The sequence below is a fragment of the Mirounga leonina genome, unplaced genomic scaffold (genome assembly GCF_011800145.1).
Source record: "Mirounga leonina isolate KUSES-001 unplaced genomic scaffold, KU_Mleo_1.0 Mir_115, whole genome shotgun sequence".
Lineage (NCBI taxonomy): Eukaryota > Metazoa > Chordata > Mammalia > Carnivora > Phocidae > Mirounga > Mirounga leonina.
In genome coordinates this window covers 86,197,747-86,222,285 of record NW_023270268.1, presented here as the reverse complement: position 1 = coordinate 86,222,285, position 24,539 = coordinate 86,197,747, and the positions used below count along the sequence as shown (strand labels likewise).

The 24,539-nt window shown below is 43.0% G+C and overlaps 1 protein-coding gene across 1 annotated transcript in view; it reads right to left on the bottom strand.

Moving 5' to 3' along the window:
* OSBPL11 (oxysterol binding protein like 11) overlaps nucleotides 1-11,834 on the bottom strand; it is a 99,559-nt gene extending 87,725 nt beyond the window's left edge. The window contains exon 1 of the mRNA XM_034999975.1: nucleotides 11,296-11,834. Within this exon, the coding sequence (XP_034855866.1) occupies nucleotides 11,296-11,483 (188 nt within the window). The 5' untranslated portion in view covers nucleotides 11,484-11,834. The remainder of the gene's footprint in view (nucleotides 1-11,295) is intronic.
* Between the last annotated feature and the right edge of the window lie 12,705 nt (nucleotides 11,835-24,539).

Below are 24,539 nucleotides of genomic sequence, written 5' to 3'. Positions count from 1 at the left end.
TGCCCACTTTTTGACTTGATTATTTGTTTTTTGGGTGTTGAGTTTGAGAAGTTCTTTATAGATCTTGGATACCAGCCCTTTATCTGTAGTGTCATTTGCAAATATCTTCTCCCATTTTGTGGGGTGCCTCTTTGTTTTGTTGACTGTTTCCTTTGCTGTGCAGAAGCTTTTTATCTTGATGAAGTCCCAAAAGTTCATTTTTGCTTTTGTTTCACTAGCTTTTGGAGATGTATCTTGAAAGAAGTTGCTGTGGCCGATGTCAAAGAGGTTACTGCCTATGTTCTCCTCTAGGATTTTTTTTTTTTTTTAAAGATTTTATTTATTTATTTGAGAGAGAGAGAACATGAGAGGGGGGAGGGTTGGGAGGGTCAGAGGGAGAAGCAGACTCCCTGCCGAGCAGGGAGCCCGATGCAGGACTCGATCCCGGGACTCCAGGATCATGACCTGAGCCGAAGGCAGTCGCTTAACCAACTGAGCCACCCAGGTGCCCTCTCCTCTAGGATTTTGATGGATTCCTGTCTCACACTGAGGTCTTTCATCCACTTTGAGTTTATCTTTGTGAATGGTGTTAGAGAATGGTCGAGTTTCATTCTTCTGCATGTGGCTGTCCAATTTTCCCAGCACCACTTATTGAAGAGACTGTCCTTTTTCCATTGCATGTTTTTTCCTGCTTTGTCAAAGATTATTTGACCACAGAGTTGAGGGTCCATATCTGGAATCTCTATTCTGTTCCCTTGGTCTGTATGTCTGTTTTTGTGCCAGTACCATGCTGTCTTGGTGATGACTGATTTGTATTATAGCTTGAAATCGGGCAACGTGATGCCCCCAGCTTTGTTTTTCTTTTTCAACATCTCCCTGGCGATTCGGGGTCTTTTCTGATTCCATACAAATTTTAGGATTGTTTGTTCCAGCACTTTGAAAAATGTCATTGGAATTTTGATTGGGATGGCATTGAAGGTATAGATTGCTCTGGGTAGCATAGACATTTTAACAGTGTTTATTCTTCCAATCCATGAGCATGGAATATTTTTCCATCTTTTTGTGTCTCCTTCAATTTCTTTCATGAGTGTTTTGTAGTTTCTAGAGTATAGATCCTTTACCTCTTTGGTTAGGTTTATTCCAAGCTATCTTATGGTTTTTGGCGCTCTTGTAAATGGAATCGTTTCTCTAATTTCTCTTTCTACAGTTGCGTTGTTAGTGTATAAGAAAGCAACTGATTTCTGTGCATTGATTTTGTATCCTGCCACATTACTGAATTGCTGGATGAGTTCTAGTAATTTGGGGGTGGAGTCTTTTGAGTTTTCCACATAAAGTATCATGTCGTCTGCGAAAAGAGAGAGTTTGACTTCTTCTTTGCCAATTTGAGTACCTTTTATTTCTTTTTGTTGTCTGATTGCTGTTGCTAGGACTTCTAATACTATGTTGAACAACAATGGTGAGAGTGGGCACCCTTGACGTGTTCCTGATCTTAAGGGAAAGGCTCTCAGCTTTTCCCCACTGAGGATGATATTCGCTGTGGGTTTTTCATAGATGGATTTTATGAGCTTGAGGAATGTTCCCTCTATCCCTATACTCTGGAGAGTTTTAATCAGGAAAGGATGTTGTATTTTGTCAAATGCACTTTCTGCATCAATTGAGAGGACCATATGGTTCTTCTCCCTCTTCTTAATCATGTGTTCTATCACATTGATTGATTTGCAAATGTTGAACCACCCCTCCCAGGGATAAATCCCACTTGGTCGTGGTGGATGATCCTTTTAATGTATTGTTGGATCCTATTAGTTAGGATTTTGTTGAGGATTTTAGAATCCATATTCATCAGGGATATCGGTCTGAAATTCTCCTTATGGGGTCTTTGCCTGGTTTGGGGATTAAGGTAATGCTGGCCTCATAGAATGAGTTTAGAAGTCTTCCTTCTGTTTCTATTTTTTGAAACCACTTCAGTAGAATAGGTATTATTTCTTCTTTGAATGTTTGGTATAATTCCCCAGGGAATCCATCAGGCCCTGGACTCTTGTTTTTTGGGAGGTTTTTGATCACTGCTTCAATCTCGTTACTGGTTATTGGCCTATTCAGGTTGTCAATTTCTTCCTGTTTCAGTCTTGGCAGCTTATAGGTTTCCAGGAAGGCCTCCATTTCATCCAGATTGCTCAGTTTATTGGCATATAGTTGTTGATAATAATTTCTAATAATTGTTTCTATTTCCTTGCTGTTAGTCGTGATCTCTCCCCTTTCATTCATAATTTTATTAATTTGGGTCCTTTCTCTCTTCTTTTGGATAAGTCTGGCCAGTGGTTTATTGATCTTATTAATTCTTTCAAAGAACCAACTTCTAGTTTCGTTGATCTGATCTACTGTGTTTCTGGTTTCTAATTCATTGATTTCTGCTCTAATTTTAATTATTTCTCTTCTGATGCATGGCTTAGGCATCGTTTGTTGCTTTTTCTCTAGTTCTTTAAGGTGTAGAGTTAGTTGGTGAATTCGGGATTTTTCTATTTTTTTGAGTGAGGCTTGGATGGCTATGTATTTCCCCCTTAGGACCGCCTTTGCAGTATCTCATAGGTTTTGGACCGATGTATTTTCATTCTCATTGATTTCCATGAATCGTTTAAGTTCTTCTTTGATTTCCTGGTTGACCCAAACATTCTTGAGCAGAGTGGTCTTTAGCTTCCAAGTGTTTGAATTTCTGCCAAATTGTTTCTTGTGATTTGAGTTCCAGTTTTAGAGCATTGTGGTCTGAGAATATGCAGGGAATAACCTCAATCTTTTGGTATCAGTTGAGACCTGATTTGTGACCCAGTATATGGTCTATTCTGGAGAAAGTTCCATGTGTGCTCGAGAAGAATGAGTATTCTGTTGTTTTAGGGTGGAATGTTCTGTAAATATCTATGAGGTCCATCTGGTCCAGTGTATCATTCAAAGCTCGTTTCCTTGTTGAGTTTCTGCTTAGATGATCTGTCCATTGCTGAGAGTGGAGTATTGAGGTCTCCTACAATTAACGTATTGTTACCAATATGACTCTTTATTTTGGTTAACAGTTGGCTTATGTATATGGCTGCTCCCATGTTGGGGGCATAGATATTTACAATTGTTAGATCTTCTTGTTGGATAGACCCTTTAAGAATGATATAGTGTCTTTCTGTGTCTCTTATTACAGACTTTAGTTTAAAATCTAATTTGTCTGATATAAGAATTGCTACCCCAGCTTTCTTTTGAGGTCCGCTGGCATGGAAGATAGATCTGCATCCCTTCACTTTCAGTCTGGATGTATCTTTAGGTTCAAAATGAGTCTCTTGTAGACAGCATATGGATGGGTCCTGTCTTTTTATCCAGTCTGCAACCCTGTGCCGTTTTATGGGAGCGTGTAGGCCATTCACGTTGAGAGTGATTATTGAAAGATATGAATTAATTGTCATCATGTTGCCTGTGAAGAGGTTGTTTTTATATATTGTCCCTGTAAATTTCTGTTGTAGATCACTCTTGGGGTCTTTCTCCTTTTATAGAACCCCTCTTAATATTTCTTGCAGGGCCGGCTTAGTGGTCACATATTCTTTCAACTTCTGCCGGTCATGGAAGCTCTGCATCTCTCCATCCATTCTAAATGGAAGCCTTGCCGGATAAAGTATTCTTGGCTGCATGTTCTTCTCATTTAGTACCCTGAATATGTCTTGTCAGGCCTTTCTGGCTTGCCAGGTCTCTGTGGATAGGTCTGACGTTATTCTGATGTTCCTCCCTCTGTACGTAAGGAATCTCTTCCCCCTAACTGCCCTTAAGATGGTTTCCTTGGTTCTAAGATTTGCAAGTTTTACTATTACATGCCGGGGTGTTGGCCTATTTTCCTTGATCTTAGGAGGGGTCCTCTCTGCCTCTGGGACTCGAATGTTTGTTTCATTCCCCAGATTAGGGAAGTTCTCAACTATGATTTGTTCAAATACATCTTCTAGCCCTCTCTCTCTCTCCACTCCCTCCGGGATTCCAATTATTCTGACACTGGAACACCTCATGGTGTCACTTATTTCTCTGATTCTATTTTCATGGATTCTGAGTTGTTTTTCCCTGGCCTCCTCTTTTCCCTTTTTATCTATTATACTGTCTTCCAGATCGCTTATTCTCTCTTCTGTCTCAGTTACCCTAGCTGTTAGATTATCTAGATTGGATTGGATCTCATTGGTAGCATTTTTAAGTTCTGCCAATTCACCTTTTATTTCTGCCCTTAGAGACTCTATGTTGCCATTAATTGATTTCTCCATTCTAGCCATTGTCTTCACAATTGCTAATCTGAATTCCATCTGCAACATCTTGGTTATATCTGCATCCATTTGTAAATCTCCAGCATAAGTCATAATCTCTGAGTCTTTTCTGTTCTGGGGGCTCCTCCTCCTAGTCATTCTGTTGATGGGTGTTTGAGGGAATGTATAGAGTCCAAACTATTGACCAGAACCCAAGCAAGATGCACCTGTTTTCTTGGGACCTTAGGGTTGCTGGCCTCTTGTTTTCCCAGCCTGTCTTCTGCGGGAGGGGCCTGCCGTGCTGTTACTCAGGCAACCCTGTTTGGGCAGAGTTGCCCTGCGCCCCTGTGGCGGGGGACGGGCTCAGTGGGAATCAGTCTTTGGGGTTTTGTTCTCTGGCGCCTTTCCCTGGCGGCTTTCCGCGTCTCTTCCGCGAGTCAGAGCAGAAGAGACAGTTTCCAACCCTCTGCCTCAGAGCAGAGAGACCGTAGTCTGTTCTTCAGTGAGCTCTCCAGGCCACACTGTCTCCATTTCTGTCTGTGCTGCTATAAACTGCAGCGGCCTGGGTTGTGCGCCCCTCCGCAGCGCCCCCAGTCCTGCCTCCAGGTTGGGGCACGTCTCTGCCCTTTGTGCTTCTAAAACCGCCAGCCGCCCCCAATTCGCATGCGCGCGACTCCACCGCTTGGGGTTTCCACCCCCGGGGGTTGCAGTTCACCGGCACGACCCTGGCGCACCGGGTTTCCGTCTCGGAGGCTGCAGTTCGCGTGCGCACGATCGTCGCTCTGGTTTCTGTCTGGGGGCCTGCGGTTTGCGTGTGCGCGACCCCGCCAGTCTGGTTTTCCACCCCAGTGGCTGCCCTAAAGTTCTTTCCCGACGCTACCAGTCTGTGAGTCTGTGCCCGTCCACACCGCACAAGGCTGTCACTCACCGGCAGTGTAGGATCCCCACGTCCAGGCACCCTCCCGTTGCCGTTTATCCTCCAATATCTGCCCGCAGGATCATGGCTCTCCGCTTAGTACCTCATAACCAACTGCCTGCGATATTCTGTTTGTAGAGATCCAGATCTTTTTACATCTCAGGCTGGTTTCGTGGGTGCTCAGAGTGGTCTGGTAGATATCCAGCTCAATTCCGGGGACCAGTTGAAATAGGGTCCCCTACTCCTCTGCCATCTCTCCCCCCTCCTGTGACTTCCAACTTGATAGCATTCTCTTGCTTTCTCATTTCCTCACTCTGATGAAACATGCTGCCAAGTAGTAAGATGCTCTGTGGAGAGGCCATGCAGCCAGGAACCAAAGGACGCCACTAGCAGTCAGTTTATAAAGAACTGAGGTCTTTGTCCAACAGGTCAAGAGAACTGTATTGTGCCAAGAGCCACGAGTGAGCCAGGAAGTGAATTCTTCCCAGTTGAGCCTCAAGACGACTGTAGCCTTCTGAAAGACCCCAAACCAGTGGACCCACCTACACTTCACAACACTGTGGGATAAAAAATGTTGCTGTTTCAACACACTAAATTTTGGGGTAATTTGTAACACAAAAGTAGATAATACACTATCTCACATATTTCAAAATAAATTCAAAATAAATATATAGTTACCAAATCATTTTAAAACTACACGAAAATAAATATTTATTAAAAACCTAACTTTCAGACAGCTGGGTGGCTCAGTTGGTTAAGCATCTGCCTTTGGCTCAGGTCATGATCCCAGGGTCCTGGGATCGAGCCCCGCATCGGGTTCCCTGCTCATCCAGGAGTCTGCTTCTCCCTCTCCCCCCTCTGCCCTTCCCCACACTTGCTTATGAACACACACGTGCGCTCTCTCTCTCTTAAATAAAAATCTTAAAAAAAGAAAAAAACAACTTTCTAGGGGCGCCTGACGGGTTCAGTTGGTGGAACATGCAACCCTTGATCTCGGGGTTGTGAGTACAAGCCCCACACTGGGCATGGAAAGTACTTTAAAAAAATTTAAAAATATATAACTTTCTATAATTTGAAGTGAGAGGAAAAAAGGTATAAGAGTTCTGACTGATAAAAGTTTTCCATATGCCTGAAAACATATAAAAATTAAAACACAGCTAGGAAAATCTTTTTACCAAGTTTAGCAAATAATTTAACTGTACAAAATTAAAATATGTTGTATATATTCATTATATAAAGAACTAATATAAGTTTCTCTGGAACTACAGTGAAGAAATCAGTATTTAAAAAGATAAATAAAAGATAGTGACTCCAGGGAGGGAAACTGGGCAAGTGGGACAAGTATGTAAGGTAAGCATTTCTTATACTCTTTTAACTGTTTAAAAAAAAAAAAAAGGCAAGAAAATATCTTTAAAGTACTATTGGTATTAAAAATTAAAAATATTAACTGACAGGTAATATTTTTAAAATATACTTCAAGTATATTAACAAGAAAAATACTAAGAAAAAATTAATAGAAAAATGAATAAAACATATAAGCAGACACTTCACAAAAAATATATATATATATAATTAATCATAAAAAAAGTAACTCAAAATGGATCAGAGACCTAAATGTAAGTGCTAATATACTTTTATCAGTCAGAACTTTGCAGTCCTGGACTTCGCAATGGTTTCTTAGATGTGACACCAAGTATAAGCAAAAAAATAAAAAAACTGATTGGGTTTCATGAAAATTAAAAGCTTTTGTGATGGGGCGCCGGGGTGGCTCAGTTGGTTAAGCAACTGCCTTCGGCTCAGGTCATGATCCTGGAGTCCCGGGATCGAGTCCCGCATCGGGCTCCCTGCTCGGCGGGGAGTCTGCTTCTCCCTCTGCCCTCTTCCCTCTCGTGCTCTCCTGTCTCTCATTCTCTCTGTCACAAATAAATAAATAAAATCTTTAAAAAAAAAAAAAAAAGCTTTTGTGATATAAACAATATCATCAAGAAAGTGAAAAGGTACTCCACAGAATAGATTTGCAAATCATATATCTGACAAGGTAAATGTATCCAGAATACATAAAAACCTCTTACAACTCTATAATAAAAAGATAAATAATCCAACTTAAAAATGGGCAAAGGATCTGAATAGACATTTCTCCAAAGAAGATATACAAATGACCAGTAGTACATGGAACGACACTCAATGTTATCAGACATCAGGAAAATGCAATTCAAAGCCACAATGAGATACCATTTCACAAACCACTAGGATAGTTAAAATCAAAAAGACAAGTGCTGACAAGGATGTGAAGAAATTAAAACCCTAATACACTGCTGGCAAGAATGTAAAATGGTGCAGCCGCTTTAAGAAAATAGTCTGGCAGTTCCTCAAAAAGTTAAACATAAAGTTATCATATGAACCAGCAATTCCATCCTGGATATACACCCAAGAGAAAGGAAAACACAGGTCCACAGAAAACCTGAATGCAAATGTTCAAAGTAGCATTATTCATAATAGCCACAACACAGAAACAACCCAAATGTCCATCAACTGATGAATGGATAAACAAAATGTGGTACATTCATATAATGGAATATTATGCAGCCATAAAAAATGAAGTAATGATACACGTTACAGCATTTATAAACCTTGAAAACATTACCCTAATTAATCTTCTAAGTTTGCAAAGCAAAAGCCCAGGGTCTGAATCATAGGGTCTTTACTGAATTTCAACTACTCAATAAGACATAACCAAAAATTTTCATTTTTAAAATGGGATAGTAGCAAATTACAGGTAGACAGTTGGATGTATTGGCTCCCAAGTTCCAGAAATAGCTGAGGCCATGGAAGAGAATGAGATAGACAGAAAACACGCAGCTTAAGATGATGATGAAATATCACACCAGCTTTTTAAGGAAAAGAGCCAACCAAAGATACTGAGAAAGTAACAGTCAGAGGGATAAAGGAGAAACCAAAAGAAAGTAATAAACTCAAGAAAAGAGGGGTGCCTGGCTGGCTCAGTCAAGTGGAGCATGCAACTCTTGATCTCAGGGGTTTTGAGTTATAGCACAATGTTGGGTATAGAGATTGCTTAAAAATAGTATCTTAAAAAAAAAAGACAAACCCATCAAGAAAAGAGTTGTAACAAATAGACTTACAGAGAAATAAATGGGAATACGAATCTAAAACAATTCAACCTTTTCACTCATATCCTTGGTGAGGATAGAGCCAACTGTCTTGAGTTGAGCAATAAATGAGGATTAAAGAGAAGGAGGCAGCTGAGTGTAAATGACTTTCAAGAGGAAAGGAGTAGGTTGGGTTTTATTATGTTGTTGTTTTTAAAGTCTAGAGACTGAGTCTCAAGGGAAGCAGCCAGGAGCGAGCAACACAGGACAGTGAAGAAAACTGCTTGATCAATGTCCTAGAGGACAAAGGGACAAATTAGATTGGGGGCTAGGTTGAAGGATTAGCCTTGGACAAACCTCATTAAAATAAAAATGTCAGTATGTAAATGCAGTAATACATTATATATCTGCACCCATGGGGAAGAGTTTGACATAACTGCATTTTCCAGATATTTAAGCATCTTTTCTTTCAGCTATTTCCTTTGAAATTGTTCACCACTGTATCATATGGTATCTTCTTAAACATAGTGTGCTTTCCTGGATGACTTAGGTCATTGTGACTGATTATTGCACTAGGAAGTAATATAGCTGAGTCTGCATGTTAATTTTTCAAATCTTCTTGGACTGTCCTACATTGTCAGTTGCCATCTTCACTGGTATATTTCCCGTGATAACCTTTTTCACTTGTGCTTCCAACAGATTATAGTTTGAAAATTACAAAACCATTAAATAATACCCTAAATAAGGGACAATACAATTCTGAATCAAAGTACAACAGTAAAGTGCATGGTTTTATGACAACTCTCTCCAGGACTAAGAAACCTGTTTCACTTTTCAATTCATTTGAGACTGGGTTTCAAAAAGTTGAGGATATCAGAAGACTGACTTTTGACTTGGAATATTACTTTATTTTGCTTCCTTAAGTCATATCAAAACATCCCTACCAAGTAACTGATAATGTTATATGGTTAGTCTTAAGGCACCAAAAAAAAAAAGATCATGCTGATGCCTAAACATCTCACACTAACTAAATATACTTTCTTGTCCTATTATCACTTACCAATAAAAAGTTATAATTTTCTACACTTCATTTCTGTATGCTAATATAGTCATGCATTTTTTACATATATGGATACTATTCATGATAAATGTACATCCTTCACAAAATCTTGGCTTTAATCCCTTTCAGATTTCACAACTACAAACAGCACAGAGCTGAAAAGGACTAGAATTAGGTACACGGGCAGTCAATTAACCAAAACTTAACAATTCATTCCTTTAGTTTCAATACCATGAAATAGCTTGATTTCATTCATTCTTAAGATTCTGGTGATCTAGCCATTCTATTTCTGGGTATCTATCTGGAAAAACAAAACAAAACAAAAAAACATGAACTTGGAAAGATTATCTGCACTCCCATGTTCAATGCATTATTTACAATAGCCAAGACATGGAAGCAACCTAAGTGTCCATCAACACATGAACAAATAAAGAAAATGTGGTGTATAAAATGGAATATTACTCAGCCACAAAAAAGGGGAAATCTTGCCATTTGCAACACGGATGGACCTTGAGGGCATTATGTTAAATGAAATAAGTTAGACAAAGACAAGCAAATACTGTATGGTCTCACTTATATGTGGAATCTAAAAAAACAAAACAAAATAAAAACAAACTCACAGATACAGAGACAGATCCGTGGTTGCCAGAGAGGAAGTGTGGGGTGGAGTGTTGGGCTATGAACTAGGTGAAAGTGATCAAAAGGTACAAGCTTCCAGTTACAAAATAAGTCCTGGGGATGTAATGCACAGCATGGTGACTATAATAAATGATACTATACTGTGTATTTTTAAGTGCTTAGAGAGAAATCTTGTAAGTTCTCATCGAAATAAAAAACAATACTGTAACTACTGGGGTGCCTCAGCTCACTTGGTTAGGTGACCGACTCTTGATTTCAGCTCTGGTTGGGATGTCAGGGTGGTGATATTGAGCCTCGAGTTGGACTTCACACAGGGAGTCTACTTGAAATTCTCTCCCTCTCCCTCTGCCCCTGCCTTTGCATGCCTGGTGCTGGTGCCCTCCTGCAGCGGCAAGCGTGCTCTCTCACTCTCTCTCTAAAATAAATAAACGAATAAATCCTTAAAAAATATATTGTAACTATATACAGTGATGGATGTTCACTAGACGTACTGTGATCATTTCCAAAAGACACTCAAATATGGAATCATTATGTTGTACGTGTGAATATAATTAAGTTACATGTCAAGTATATCTCAATTAAAAAGATTCTGGATGATTCTATAGCTCTCTACTAGCTCTCTACTTTACATATCAAAAACAAAAACAAAACCAACATTGCTTCTCCAGCACTCTTCCTATTCCTTAAATTTTTTCTTCGTATTAATAAAAATTAACGTATGTAGAATTTCTCAGCCGGACAGAGCTTGTAAATGGCCTGACCAACTCCAACGGAAACATCTTCAGGCTCACTGGTCTAGAGCATGAGAGGCAGGAGCATCTGTATTGCCCCTGTATTCCAATTATTTATGTATATCTCCCCTTCTAAGTTACAAACTGAGGCAAGAATCTTCTTATGTAACGATTCCATTCAATCCCTTGACAAATGTTTTGAGCACCTAGCATTTGCTAGTCTCTGGAGAGAGCTGAGTTAAGCAGTTCCTGCCCTCGGTCCTGCAGAGCAGGCAGGCCTGTAAACAAATTACAACGCGAGCAAAAACAGAAGTGAGTACAGAAAAATTAAATCAGAGGAGGGATTAACTCTAGGGATGCTGGAGGAACTTCAGGGATACATTTATGTGTTCTCCAAAAGGCCTTCAATAAATACCTGTTGAATGGACGAATGAATGAATGAATGAATGAATGAATGAATGAAAATCTTGCTAACGAAAGAGGAGGTCCCGGGTCCAACTGAGAGGCTGCTTCTGGAAGTCAGTGGGTAACTTCACCTTTCAACAACTGCACAAATGCAGACTCCAGCATACTTACCCCACCTGAGGAAATCACCCTGAAGAAAGTGCCGTACCTGTACTGCCAGCCCTTCGCTCCGCCGCCGCGGCCGCCGCCGCCGCCGCCTCCACCCCCGCCGCTGCTGTTGCCGCTGTTCTTGTTTGGGGTCACCGCGGCGGCCAGGCCCTCCAGCTTGCCTTCACTCTCCGACACTTTCATTGCCGACACTGGTTCACCCCCCTGCATCTTAACGCCAAAGTCCATTTGCCCTTCTTGCGCGGGAGAGAACAACTCCGCAGAGGAGTTTTGTAGGTGATTAATTCTTCAGATTTGATCCGAAGGTGATTCCGGTTACTAAATCAGGCCGCGGCTGGAGTGGGAATCATCAAATGGTCCAGGGAAGGAATACAAGCATTCCTACCGAAGGCAAACTTTTACGAGGGCAGGGGTGGCAATGAGGACGGAGATCCTTTAAATATGTATCTCCCTCCCGGCAAGAGCTAGGAGGAAAAAAGCTCACCCTGCCAGAGGGTTTGGTGGCACACTCAGAAGCTGGAGCAGCGTGCGGAGGGCGCGGACTCGAGCCAAGACGGCGGGGCGAAGGACGGAGGACCACGGAGCGCGACCCGAGGCCTGACCTCTGAGCTGACGGCCTGACCCACCGCGCTCCCTCTTCTCCTCCAGCGGGTCCTCTGAGGGAGGGTTCCGTCCAGCCCGCTCGACGGTTCCCGCCGCAGCCCCCGAGACAGAGCTGCGGCCGCCCGCGCGCAGCCCAGGAGGAGGGACCGGGAAGGAGGCCGCCGGGGGCGGGACGCCGGCTCCCAGGGCCGTCCCTCGTTCGACCCGTGGCGAGCCTCTCGGAGTGACTTCCTCCAACCCCTCCAGCCCTGGGACCTCGACTGGGCTCCCAAGGCCCGGCGAGCTTCTCGCCCTCTCTCCAGCCCCAAACGCGAACGGCACAGCTGCGGCAGCCGCCCCACCCACAATCCCACGGCTGGTCACCCACCCGCCTGCTCTTTCCCCGCCTTCCCTTCCGGAGTAGCGTGAGCTCACTTCCGCCAGAGCAGAAGCGCCTGGCGCCATCTTGGCGCAGGGCACGCGGCCCTGAAGGGGGCGGAGCCTCGGGGTAGCAGTACTGGGGCGGTTGACCCGGAAGAAGGGAAAGGACCGAAGGAGGGGCGCCTGGGTGGCTCAGTTGGTTAAGCGACTGCCTTCGGCTCAGGTCGTGATCCTGGAGTCCCGGGATCGAGTCTCGCATCGGGCTCCCTGCTCGGCAGGGAGTCTGCTTCTCCCTCTGACCCTCCCCCCTCTCATGTGCTCTCTCTCTCACTCTGTCAAATAAATGAATAAATAAAATCTTAAAAAAAAAAATTAAAAAAAAAAAAAAGAAAGAAAGAAAGGACCGAGGGAGAAGGAGGTGGGACAGCCAAGGAGCAGCAGGAAACCAAGAAGTGGCCCCTGCGAAGTGTGACTTCCAGCCTTCCTCACCAGGTCCTGTCCAACCATTTGAGGGCCCATTCCAGGCATTTTAGAAAGAAGGCTTAGAAAAATAATGTCATTTCTATAAGAAATTACAAAAAAACTCCATTTTAGTAATTTTGGGAAAAATGCACGACAATGGGATAGGGCAACTCAGTGCGGAAATTAGAGCTCTCAAAATCAACTCCTGCTGACCCCAGACAACTCTTTCACACTCTTCAGACTTTGGTTTGGGATCTGTAAAGTAGGAGTAATTGACAGGTGATTTTCCATCGGGCTCCCTGCTCCGCCTTCTCCCACTCCCCCTGCTTGTGTTCCCTCTCTCGCTGTCTCTGTCAAATAAATAAAATCTTTAAAAAAAAAAATTGACAGGTGATTTTTTTACGTCCCATCTAATTGTAAATTCTAGTTTCTCTAGTTTCTAACAACATGACTTGTGAGTTGAATGTATACAATATGCAAAACACTATGGAAAATGCAAAGAAGTATTACTCAAAAGTAAAAAAGTAAAGTAGTAAAATAAATGCAGATATATAGAGAGATAATTAAAGCTATGAAGAAAATTATAGGAGATGATACAAGAAATAAGTGGGATGGGAATCTACGAGAAAAGTTGAGAAAAAATGGACATCTCATTGAGATGTATGGACATACCACATTTTACATTTCCACCAGGAGTGTGTGAGGGGCCTAGTTTCTTCACATGCCTCATCAACATTGGTTATTGTCTATCTTTTTTATTACAGCCATCTGTAAAATGGTATTGTAATAGCTACAGGATTTAAAGTAGAAGTTCACTTTTTTGAAAGCCTTCAAAGAAGGATATATTCATCTCTATGAAGAGTTTATTGTGCATTCCTCAGTGTTCTACCTGGATGATGGATCAGTGCATCCTTCCCCGTGGAAAGAAGCTGCATAGCATAGTGGTCAAGAACATTTATTAACATTCAGTTTAAAAAGCTTTACGGTGCGCCTGGGTGGCTCAATCGTTAAGTGTCTGCCTTCGGCTCAGGTCATGATCCCAGGGTCCTGGGATCGAGCCCCACATTGGGCTCCTTGCGCTGCGGGAAGCCTGCTTCTCCCTCTCACACTCCCCCTGCTTGTGTTCCCTCTCTCTCTGTCAAGTAAATGAATAAAATCTTAAAAATAAATAAATAAATAAATAAATAAATAAATAAATAAATAAATAAATAAAAATTTTTAAAAAAAAGCTTTACACGCAGGGGTGCCTGGGTGGCTCGTTGGTTAAGCATCCAACTCTTGATTTTTGGTTCAGGTCATGATCTCAGGGTTATGAGATCAAGCCCCATGTTGGAGCCTGCTTAAGATTCTCTCTCTCGCTCTCCCTTTGCCCGCCCCCTCGTGTGCACTCTCTCTTTGTCTTAAAATAAAAAAGCTTTACACCCATGGTATGCCAGGATATAGGACTTTTTAAAGAAGTTTCCCTTTAAGGTTTGTTCCTTAGTTTAGAAGTTGTAGGGCTTTGGTATTTTTTGTTGTTGTTTTTAAGCACTTTCAGAGTTCATGATTTTAGTTCAGAACTAGTAATATTGTGCCATTTTCTTCTTCCTCACAAAGATGGTTTTTGATATGTGTCAGTCTGACAATAACTGGATACTAATTCCACTGCATATGATGTTGGGCAAATTACCTGAGCTCTTTGTATCTGTTTCCTTACCTGTAGAATGACAGTAATAATGACATCTCTGCTATGGATTGAATTGTGTTCCCCTAAAGTTTGTATATTTAATTCCTAATCCCCAATGTGATGGCATTTGGAGATGGGGCCTTTGGGAGATAATTAGGTTTAGAGAGGCTCCATGATGAAATTAGTGCCCTTATCATAAGAGACATCATACAGCTCACATCCTCCCTCTCCCTCTCTTTCTCTCTACCATGTAAGGACACAGGGAGAAGGAGGTTGTCCACAAGCCAGGAAGAGAGTTCTCAAGAGAACTCAACCATGCCAGCACCTTGATCTTGGACTTCTAGCCTCCAGGACTGTGAGAAAATTAATTCCTGTTGTTTAAGCCACCCAGTCTATGGTATTTTGTTATGACAGCCAAAGCTCAGACAATCTCCCTTTCGAGTGATTGTCAGCATTAAACGAAATGGCACATGTAAAGCACTTAGACCCACGACTGACACATGACATGGCAAGTGCTTGGCAACTGTTATCCATTGTCATTAGAAGAATAGGGTTCACCTGCCAAGTAAAATGAAGGCTTTTGTTGAAAGGTGAAAGCACTTTTCTCCTGGACAACTCGGAAGACACACCAACCAGCATATTTCTGAAGACATAGTCCAACCTATTTCTGTGGAAGAATGCCAGTTGTGTCTTCCCAATGAAATAGAGTTCTCTAGAGTTCTCCAGCTGGAGTCGCCAGCATGCGGGTGTCCCTGAGAAAATGCAGGAGCATAGGGTAATCCCATTCCAGTGGCATCTCGCAGAGGCCTTCCCTGACCACTCACTCTGGGCAGAGGAGCCGCCCCTCCCCACTCCCCACTACTCTTGATCCTGTTACTCTGCTTAGTTTTCCTCATGGCATCTGAACTGACAAGCTTTGTTGTGCATTTTCTATCTCCTCACTGGAGTGGAAGCTGCATAAGGAAAGCCTCATTCTTTGTCCCCACTCCTGTATCCCCACTACTTGAACACTGCCTGATACATTCATCGAAGCAGTGAAGGAATTTACTACAGTGGCCAATAGCATGAACTTTGGCATCAGCCTTCAAATCTTAGCTCTGTGCCACGTAGTGTGTTTGACTGGGCGCAAGTTACCTTGGTGAGCCTCAGTTTTCTCGACTGTAAAATGGAAATAGGATGAAATAAGAAAATACATAGAAAGTTTTTAGCACAGTGCCGGTATCTAGTCAGTGCTGAACTGGCTATTTTCATTTTCTTGTTCTAACCCTGACCTGGGGGGGCAGGGAAGGGTGATTTGTTCCCCTGAAGCACAAGAGACCGGCTTTCTCTGTGAGCCTGCCCCTATGACAGGCCACAAAGAAACTGGGAGCAGGGCAGCAGGGAGCAGGGGAGTGGGGAGCACTCCCGATCCCACTATCCGATCCCACGAGAGGCGCTATGAGAATAAGGATGCAGACCCACCACTAAAACAAACCAACCAACCAAAAGGCAGGGGTTGGAGAGGAGGAAGGAAAAGGAAGAATTCTGGGAGGACAAAATATTCACAGTCACAATAGATGTTACTGCTACTGAGTTTCAGTTAAGCAGCTTCCAGCTCAGGCAGAAATCCTTTAGCAATTTCCCACTTCAGCGGGGGTGACCCTGCTAAGGGCTCCCAGAGAGCAAGCATTTTGCTGGACACACTCCCCTGCCCAGCTCAAAGCTTGTAGTGGGAGTAAGAAACAGACACACTCAGTACTTTTGTCTGAGAGCAAGAGGGAAGGGTGGGGAGGAGAGAATGGAGTAGCTGCTGTGCTCACATATTGATAAAATGACATTTTTTTTCTCCCATTCTTTGCATCTCTCCCCTGAATCCCTATTGAGCCTACAAGTTTTTCACTTAAATACCCAGCAGACAGCAAAATTAGCTCTTAAAACTGTATGATAAAATGAGAACACACGTTCCTTCAATATGACATGTTCATCTTGTCCATTTTTAGACTCCTTTGGCTAGTGCAGGTAGTCTTTTGCTGACAGAAGCCCAGAAAAATGCAGAGGCCACTGGAGTCACGTACCCTTCCCATCACCAAGTGGTGAGTGCTGTAGGAAAGGAGAGAAAGAAAAGCCAACGAATGTTCTACCATGAAGTCACCTGGGTGTGAATTCTTTTTTTTTTTTTAATATTTTATTTATTTATTTGACAGAGAAAGACACAGCGAGAGAGGGAACACAAACGGGGAGGGAGAAGCAGACTCCCCGCCGAGCAGGGAGCCCGATGCGGGACTCGATCCTGGGACTCCAGGATCATGACCTGAGCCGAAGGCAGTCGCTTAACCAACTGAGCCACCCAGGCGCCCAACCTGGGTGTGAATTCTGGGGAGTACTCATGTGGGTCAGCCTACAAATTTATTGTTCCCATCAAATGAATCAGTTGACAGGAAAACAGTTATTTACTTGACAGGACATACACCAAATGTCTCTTTTGTAAAAACCATCCCATCACCAAAAGAAAGCAAATGTGAGGGTAGCACTTTTTAATCTGTGCTCCACACAATATTGCAGGATATTAATCAAGGTTTCAAGATTTAAAATTTTCTTGTTGCAATTAGATACATTTGAAAAACACTGACTTTTTTTTTTTAATTTAGACTAGTTCCTTTATTGCATAACTGCTTAGAAGATTTAATATGCTAACATACATCATGAATCTTCGTGACAGAGATAAAAGGTGCAGTATTTCACAACATTATTTGACCACGGAAACCTTTTACATAAAACATCTCCCAGAAGTAGTGTCCACAAAGTTCATAGATCAGGATATCATGAGAAAGCAAGTGGCATCTTGTGAAGAAATCCATCCATATTAAGTTCACTTTATTGTGCATGTTTTGGCATCCTGTCCCTCCCCAGTTTCCCTGCTTCTTCGTGGCTTGGAATTCCTCCTGTGAGAATAATTCCCCCGGATGGCGATTTAGGTTAGATGTGCCCATAAAGCCCCTGCCCGTAAAGCCCCATAAAGAGTTGCACCTTCGGGCGCCTGGGTGGCTCAGTTGGTTGAGCGACTGCCTTCGGCTCAGGTCATGATCCTGGAGTCCTGGGATCGAGTCCCATATCGGGCTCCCTGCTCAGCAGGGAGTCTGCTTCTCCCTCTGACCTTCCTCCTTCTCATGCTCTCTGTCTCTCATTCTCTCTCTCTCAAATAAATAAATAAATAAAATCTTTAAAAAAAAATAAAAAAGAGTTGCACCTTCAAGACCCTAAGCATTAAAAAGATGTTGATGTTTCTCATATCTAATTCCAAATTTAAAAACACCAACCTGGGGGCACCTGCCTGACTCATTGGTAGAGCATGTTACTCTTGATCTCAGGGTCATGAGTTCAAGCCCCACACTGGGCATAGAACTTACTTTAAAATAAAATAATCACGGGCGCCTGGGTGGCTCAGTCATTAAGCGTCACCTTCAGCTCAGGTCATGATCCCAGGGTCCTGGGACCAAGCCCGGCATCAGGCTCCCTGCTCCTCAGGAAGCCTGCTTCTCCCTCTCCCACTCCCCCTGCTTGTGCTCCCTCTCTTGCTGTGTCTCTCTCTGTCAAATAAATAAATAAAATCCTTAAAAAAAAACGCAAAGAAAATATGACACTTATATATCTCTTGCTATTGAGGGGAAATTCTGTGATGACCTTCTGCAAGGTAAAGAGTAACAGATTTTTGGCCTTTCTAGTTGACAAAAGTCACAGATACAAATCCTGAACAGGGTCAGGTAAATGAATGCAGCAGTCCAGGTGGGGACTGTAGTAAGTGGAGAACATATGGCCCATCTAAAGAGAGGACCACTACTTCACTCCAACAGACTATTGCAGGGAAGGCCCACTGAAGCTGAATCTCCTGGTTTTCTAAGAGAAGCCAGAGATATGGGCTTTAATGTGAAAACCCCTCAATTTTTAATTATTTGCCACTATATATAAAAAAAAATTTAATATGTGGGGACCAAAACAGAGCATGTTTGTGACCACATTCAACCTGTTCGGGTCACCAGTTTGGGATCTGTGGTGTAGAGTCTGTTCTAACTGCAAAAATCTGCAACTAAAGAAAAAGCTTCATATTTCTGAGAAGGATGGATGAAATCTAAGGATAAATCCAGGCAGTGTCCTTAAAATTGGACACTTTCTTTTTTTTGAGAGAGAGAACAAGCAAGTGGGGGCAGGGGGAGGGGCAGAGGAAGAGGGAGAGAGAGAATCTTAAGCAGGCTCCACGCCCAGCATGGAGCCTGATGCAGTGCTTGATCTCACAACCCTGAGATCATGACCTGAGCCAAATCAAGAGTCAGATGCTTAACTGACTGAGCCACCCAGGGGCCCCTATAGTTTGACACTTTTGGAAGAGGTTTTCATAAACAAAACATTCCACTCCTTTTCTCCCTACCATGTGTGAGGAGAGGTGAAAATAGCAGGTCTACAGGTCCACTAGGACTGCTGTAACGGGGTACCATGGACTAGGAGGCCTGAGCAACAGAAATCCATTTTCTCACAATTCTGGAGGCTAGCAGTTTGAGATCAAAGTGTTGGCAGGGTTGGTTTCTTCTGAGGCCTCTCTCCTTGGATTGTGGATGGCCATCCTCTTTCTGTGTCTTCACGGACCTGTCCATATCCTAATTTTCTCTCTTTTTTTTTTTAAAGATTTATTTATTTATTTATTTGAGAGAGCGAGAATGAGAGAGAGAGAGAGAGAGTACATGAGAGGGGGGAGAGTCAGAGGGAGAAGCAGGCTCCCTGCTGAGCAGGGAGCCCGATGCGGGACTCGATCCCAGGACTCCAGGATCATGACCTGAGCCGAAGGCAGTCGCCTAACCAACTGAGCCACCTAGGTGCCCCCCTAATTTTCTCTTTTAATAAGGACACCATTTGTATTGGATTAGGCCCACTCATATAACCTATTCTAACTTAATTAGGGTCTTTTAAGACCCTATCTCCAAATACAGTCACATTCTGAGACATTCTGAGGTACTGGGGGGTTAGGAATTCAGCATATGAATTTTGGAGGGACACAATTCAACTGTAACAGCAGGTTCTCTCTCTTCATGTAGCCTTCCCTGGAGCTTCCCATTGCTCTCATTTAATGGAACGAGGTAAACTGGAAATAAGTATGTATTAACTCCCATCTGTACCCAGCCTTGTGGGAAAATTCAAAGAAAAAGAGCTACAGAAATACAGTCTGTTCAAGCAGAAAAAGAGCTTGGAGATCAGAGTTATCCTCAGAGATCATTTTATACATGAGGAAATAAGACACATAGGGGTCCTGTGACGTGCCAGAAGGACAAGGCCACAGCCTCTTTGAACTGGAAGGGACCTAGGGCATCATCTATTCTATCATTCTCTGAGGGATGCCTTCCTCCCAAAATGTCCCTGCCAAATGGCCCAGCTTCATTCCAGATTGGCATGTCAGAGCTCCTGATATTTCAAGACAGAAATCATTTCACCATCAATGTTTTTCTTTTAGATAAAAATCTCTGATTCTAGGTAAAATACTGAATTCCTTTGACCATTCCTTTTAAGACATGATTTCAAGTGCTTTTACTGTCCTGTATGTATCTTAATATTTGTTTTCTTACAGGGTGTGCCTAGAGGGGCACCTGGGTGGCTCAGTCGTTAAACATCTGCCTTCGGCTCAGGTCATGGTCCCAGGGTCCTGGGATCGAGCCCCGCATCGGGCTTCCTGCTCCGCGGAGGGCCTGCTTCTCCCTCTCCCACTCCCCCTGCTTGTGTTCCCTCTCTCACTGTGTCTCTCTCTGTCAAATAAATGAATAAAATCTTGAAAAAAAAAAACAACAGGGTGTGCCTAGAATCTGAGAAGTAAATTTGTAGATGTGGCCACACTAGTATAAAGTGGATCAGGTCAATCACCTCCCTTACTGTTGCCGTTATGCTTCTATAATTACAGCCTTTAATCATCTTAGCACATCTCTCTGTTCTTGTACATTAACCTAGTCTTAAGTCCTTTACGTATATGCTACAAGATGCCCATCTTCTCACCTAGTACCTGTGTACTTGGCTTTTTCCCCCTGTCAACTTTCATGTTGCCGGATTATCCCCGTTGCTCCAGCCTGTTGAGCTCTCTTTGGATTCTGATTCTGATATCCTCTCTACTCACTGTCTCCTCTGGCTTCAGGTCAGCTGCAGATTCATCAGGTCGTTACTGTTGTACTCATTCAAGTCATGGGCAAAATTTTGACCAGGACTGAGCCTGAGTAGAGTCTGTCCTCTGGATTCACATGGATCCAATCAATCAGAACTCTGGTGTGGCAGATCATATCCATTCTCATCGAGTTTGTATTTCTCCACCTATTTCAGAATGATGTTTTTAGAGATTTGGCTCAAGTCCCGTGGCTGTAGCCTTTCCCTACCTTAGGGCTGAGCAGCCTTAATTTTAAATACTCATCCAACAAGTCAGTGGCTGAGCTGAAACAGTATAGTCTCTGCTGTCCCAAATATCCCAAATATTTGGAGATATGAGAGACAGACAACTGGAACACTGTCAAGAGGACTGGGCTCTTCTCTTCTCCATCAGTCGAGAGAAAAAGGGATATGAGAAGGGAGGGCTTTAGAGTGACCTGTCGTGAGAACACAGTTGCAGGTAGATTAAAATCTCTTTGGCTAAATCTGCTTTGAGCATGCCATTGTCCTTTCCCACGATTTTTCTGTTCTTCAAATTAGAGAAAATGATATCTTCTTAGAGCATCTGGCTGGCTCAGTCGGTAGAGCATGCAACTCATCTTGGGATTGCGGGTTTGAGCCCCATGTTGGGTATACTTTAAAATAAATCTTAAAAAAAAAGATACCTTCCTTAAGTATGGGCTGGTAGTCATTTGAAACAGTCAAACATGGATCCCCCACTATGGTTTTAAGATATTTCTTAGTTATCTTCTGTTTTCTCAGGTAAGAGAATTTTTTAATTATGTGACTAACCAGGAGAACATACTAAATCTGTACATACTAACTTGCTAGATATGAAGCCTTGCAGACAGTTCTAGTCTAGTCCAATGCTCAAAAGCTTCTATGCCTGTCTTGAGTTCCATAGTCTGTGATGTCATAACTCTAATATCACAACTGACCTCCTGTCCTTATCCTTGTCTTTAAGAGTTGAACCGAGAAAACTGAGCTCAGCTTTAGGTGGGAGGTATTGGGGTATATTCCTGCCTATGAAAGTATGGGAACCCTAAGATGAGTCTATAAGGAAGACATTGGGAATTCTTCATCTCTAGGGCTTAGGCAGAGAATTAACACCAATCCGTGAGAGATGGGGTTGGTACAAAACCTAAGGAAGGTGTGACCCCAAACAAATCTGACCTCAGACCTTATAAGGGTTTCAGTTTTTTTCTTTTAAGATTTATTTATTTATTTTAGAGAAAGAGAACACATGTGTGCTAGCCAGGGGAGGGGCAGAGGAAGAGGAAGAGAATCCTCAAGCAGACTCCCTGCTGAGCGTGGAGACCAATGCAGGGCTCCACATGACGTTCTGGTCCCAGAACCCTGAAATCATGACCTGAGCTGAAATCAAGGGTCAGACACGTAACTGACTGAGCCACCTAGGCATCCCTAGGGTTTCAGTTTTTTTGATGATTAAAAGACCATTAGTAAGAGAGCTGCCACAGAGGGGGAAAAGGGGAGGGCCTTGTTGTAAGTCAACGATCTTCTAGGACCAAGGCTTACAGCCAACCACCAGTAGCAGTGGTGGTCATTTGGTAGGACACCATCTCCTGAATGCTGCCTGGAGCATCAGCTTCATGTGCTGCATTGCTCCAAAAGGCTTTTCCACTTGGCCCGACTTCTCCCCTTTATCACCAGATTCCTCTTTAGGCGCAAGCCTTCCTAGGAAAAATATATCACATTTCCATCCCTTGTGCCATCTCTTCCCAAGTGTATCCATAAGAGCTGTCTTAATCCATTTGGGCTGCTCTGATAAAATCACATAGACGGGGTGGCTTAAACAATACTGATTTCTCAGAGTTCTGGGGCCTAGAAGTCCAAGGTCAAGGCACTGGCAGATTCAGTGTCCAGCGAGAGCCCGCATCCTGGTTCATAAACAACCATCTTCTTACTGTGTCATCACTTGGCAGAAGGGGCGAGGGAGCTCTCTGGGGTCTCTTTTATCAGAACACTAACCTATGCATGAGGGCTACGACCTCAGGACCTCATCACCTCCCAAAGGCCCTACATCCTGACACCAACACATTGGGAGTTAGGCTTTCAACATACGACTTTTGAGGGGACACAAACATTGAGTCCAGAGCAAGAGCTGTGAATGGTCCTTCCCCATCTCTGCCTGGATTCGGATAAACTAGTGTTATTCTTCGTAGTCCTGGGCTCAGTCATATTTCGGCTGATATTAATTGGGCCTAAAGTAATGTTAGAGTTATCTTATCATCTCATCCATCCTTTAATGCTCCCAAAACCGATTTAGCCATGCCAAGAAGATGAGCATCTAGTTTTTTTTGTTTTTGTTTTTTTTAAAGATTTTATTTATTTATTTGACAGAGAGAGACACAGCGAGAGAGGGAACACAAGCAGGGGGAGTGGGAGAGGGAGAAGCAGGCTTCCCGCAGAGCAGGGAGCCCGATGTGGGACTCGATCCCGGGATCCCGGGATCATGACCTGAGCCGAAGGCAGACGCTTAACGACTGAGCCACCTAGGTGCCCTGGGCATCTAGTTTTTTAAAAGACTATTTTGAGAAATAATCTTTTTCATAAGCAATTTATTGAACACCTATACAAGCACAGTCATAGTTAATAATAAAAAAAATTAGGGGGCACCTGGGTGGCTCAGTTGTTAGGCGTCTGCCTTCGGCTCAGATCATGATCCCAGGGTCCTGGGACCAAGCCCCACATCGGGCTCCTTGCTCCGTGGGAAGCCTGCTTCTCCCTCTTCCACTCCCCTTGCTTGTGTTTCCTCTCTCGCTGTGTCTCTCTCTGTCAAATAAATAAATAAAATCTTAAAAAAAAAAATTAGAAACAACCTAAATATCCATTAGGAGGATAATGTGTTGTTCCTGAAATAGTTTCTGTATTATTTAAATATCGGATAGTGAAAATGCTTTCATATTACTTGTTTCAAGTTATCACTATAGACTTCAAGTAGTCCCTTTCCTTTGCTCTTGTCTTTTATGATTGTTCTCACCGCGTTCTCTCTGATTATCAAAAATGCAAACATGATCGTGGCACATTGGGAATTAAAGCTTTCTTGTGGTTTGTTCCTCATTATTTATTCATTAAGTGCCAAGCTCCTTGGCATGTGCGGTGGCCCTCATGATCTGTCCCTGCTCTCCTTCGCAGCCCCGGCTCCAGGGCCTGAATGCTGCCTGCCAGCCATGCGTGACTTCTATCAATCCCCTGAACCCGGCGGGTTCCCTCACAGCTACGGGGCTTTGCACGTACCCTGCTCTCTGTTTTCAGTGCCTCTGCCCTTTTCTCAAAATCAAATTTGAGCATCGTCATCCCTCTTTACCCTCAGAAAAGTTAAGCCTGCTTGTTCCAACAGCCTCTCTGGGCTCTTAGGACGCTCTGCTCAAAGCTGTGTTCACACCTGTCTGCCCAAATAGAATGCATGCTCTTGAGAGTGGAGAGGTGTATTCATCTCATATTTCCCACTGACAGGCCCTATCGGATGCTAAATATTGAACGGATGAATGAATAAAGTCGTGTATGAACAAGTGTACAATTCTTCTAATGCTTATATCTTTTAGTTCCTGAAGTTTATTTTAGGCTGTACTTGATCTTTTAAACCATATTCACATATATGAAAATGTTGGGCTAGGGGAAGAGGGGTCCCATGCCCAGTCTCAGCCTCGGACCCTCCTAAGGATGGCCCTGCTCATAATAACAAAGCCCATCTGTAGTCCTCAGTTCCACGAGATCTTCTGTGACATTTGGAACACGTCTGGGTACTTCAGCTGGGATATCCTATGTCTCTGGGAAATCAGAATCATCTCAGGATTTGAGCCCAATCTCAGTCACCCCATTCTTATTTAGTTTTCACCTCAGGCTGGTCTCTATTGTATAAACCTGTTGCCAAGATAATTTTGAAATACGAAAGTGTTCTAAGCATGATGAAAATTAGTTCCCCTAGAATGCCTTATCTGCATATGTGTGTAAATTTGCCTTAGGAATAATAGCTGATCAGGGGCGCCTGGGTGGCTCAGTTGGTTAAGCAACTGCCTTCG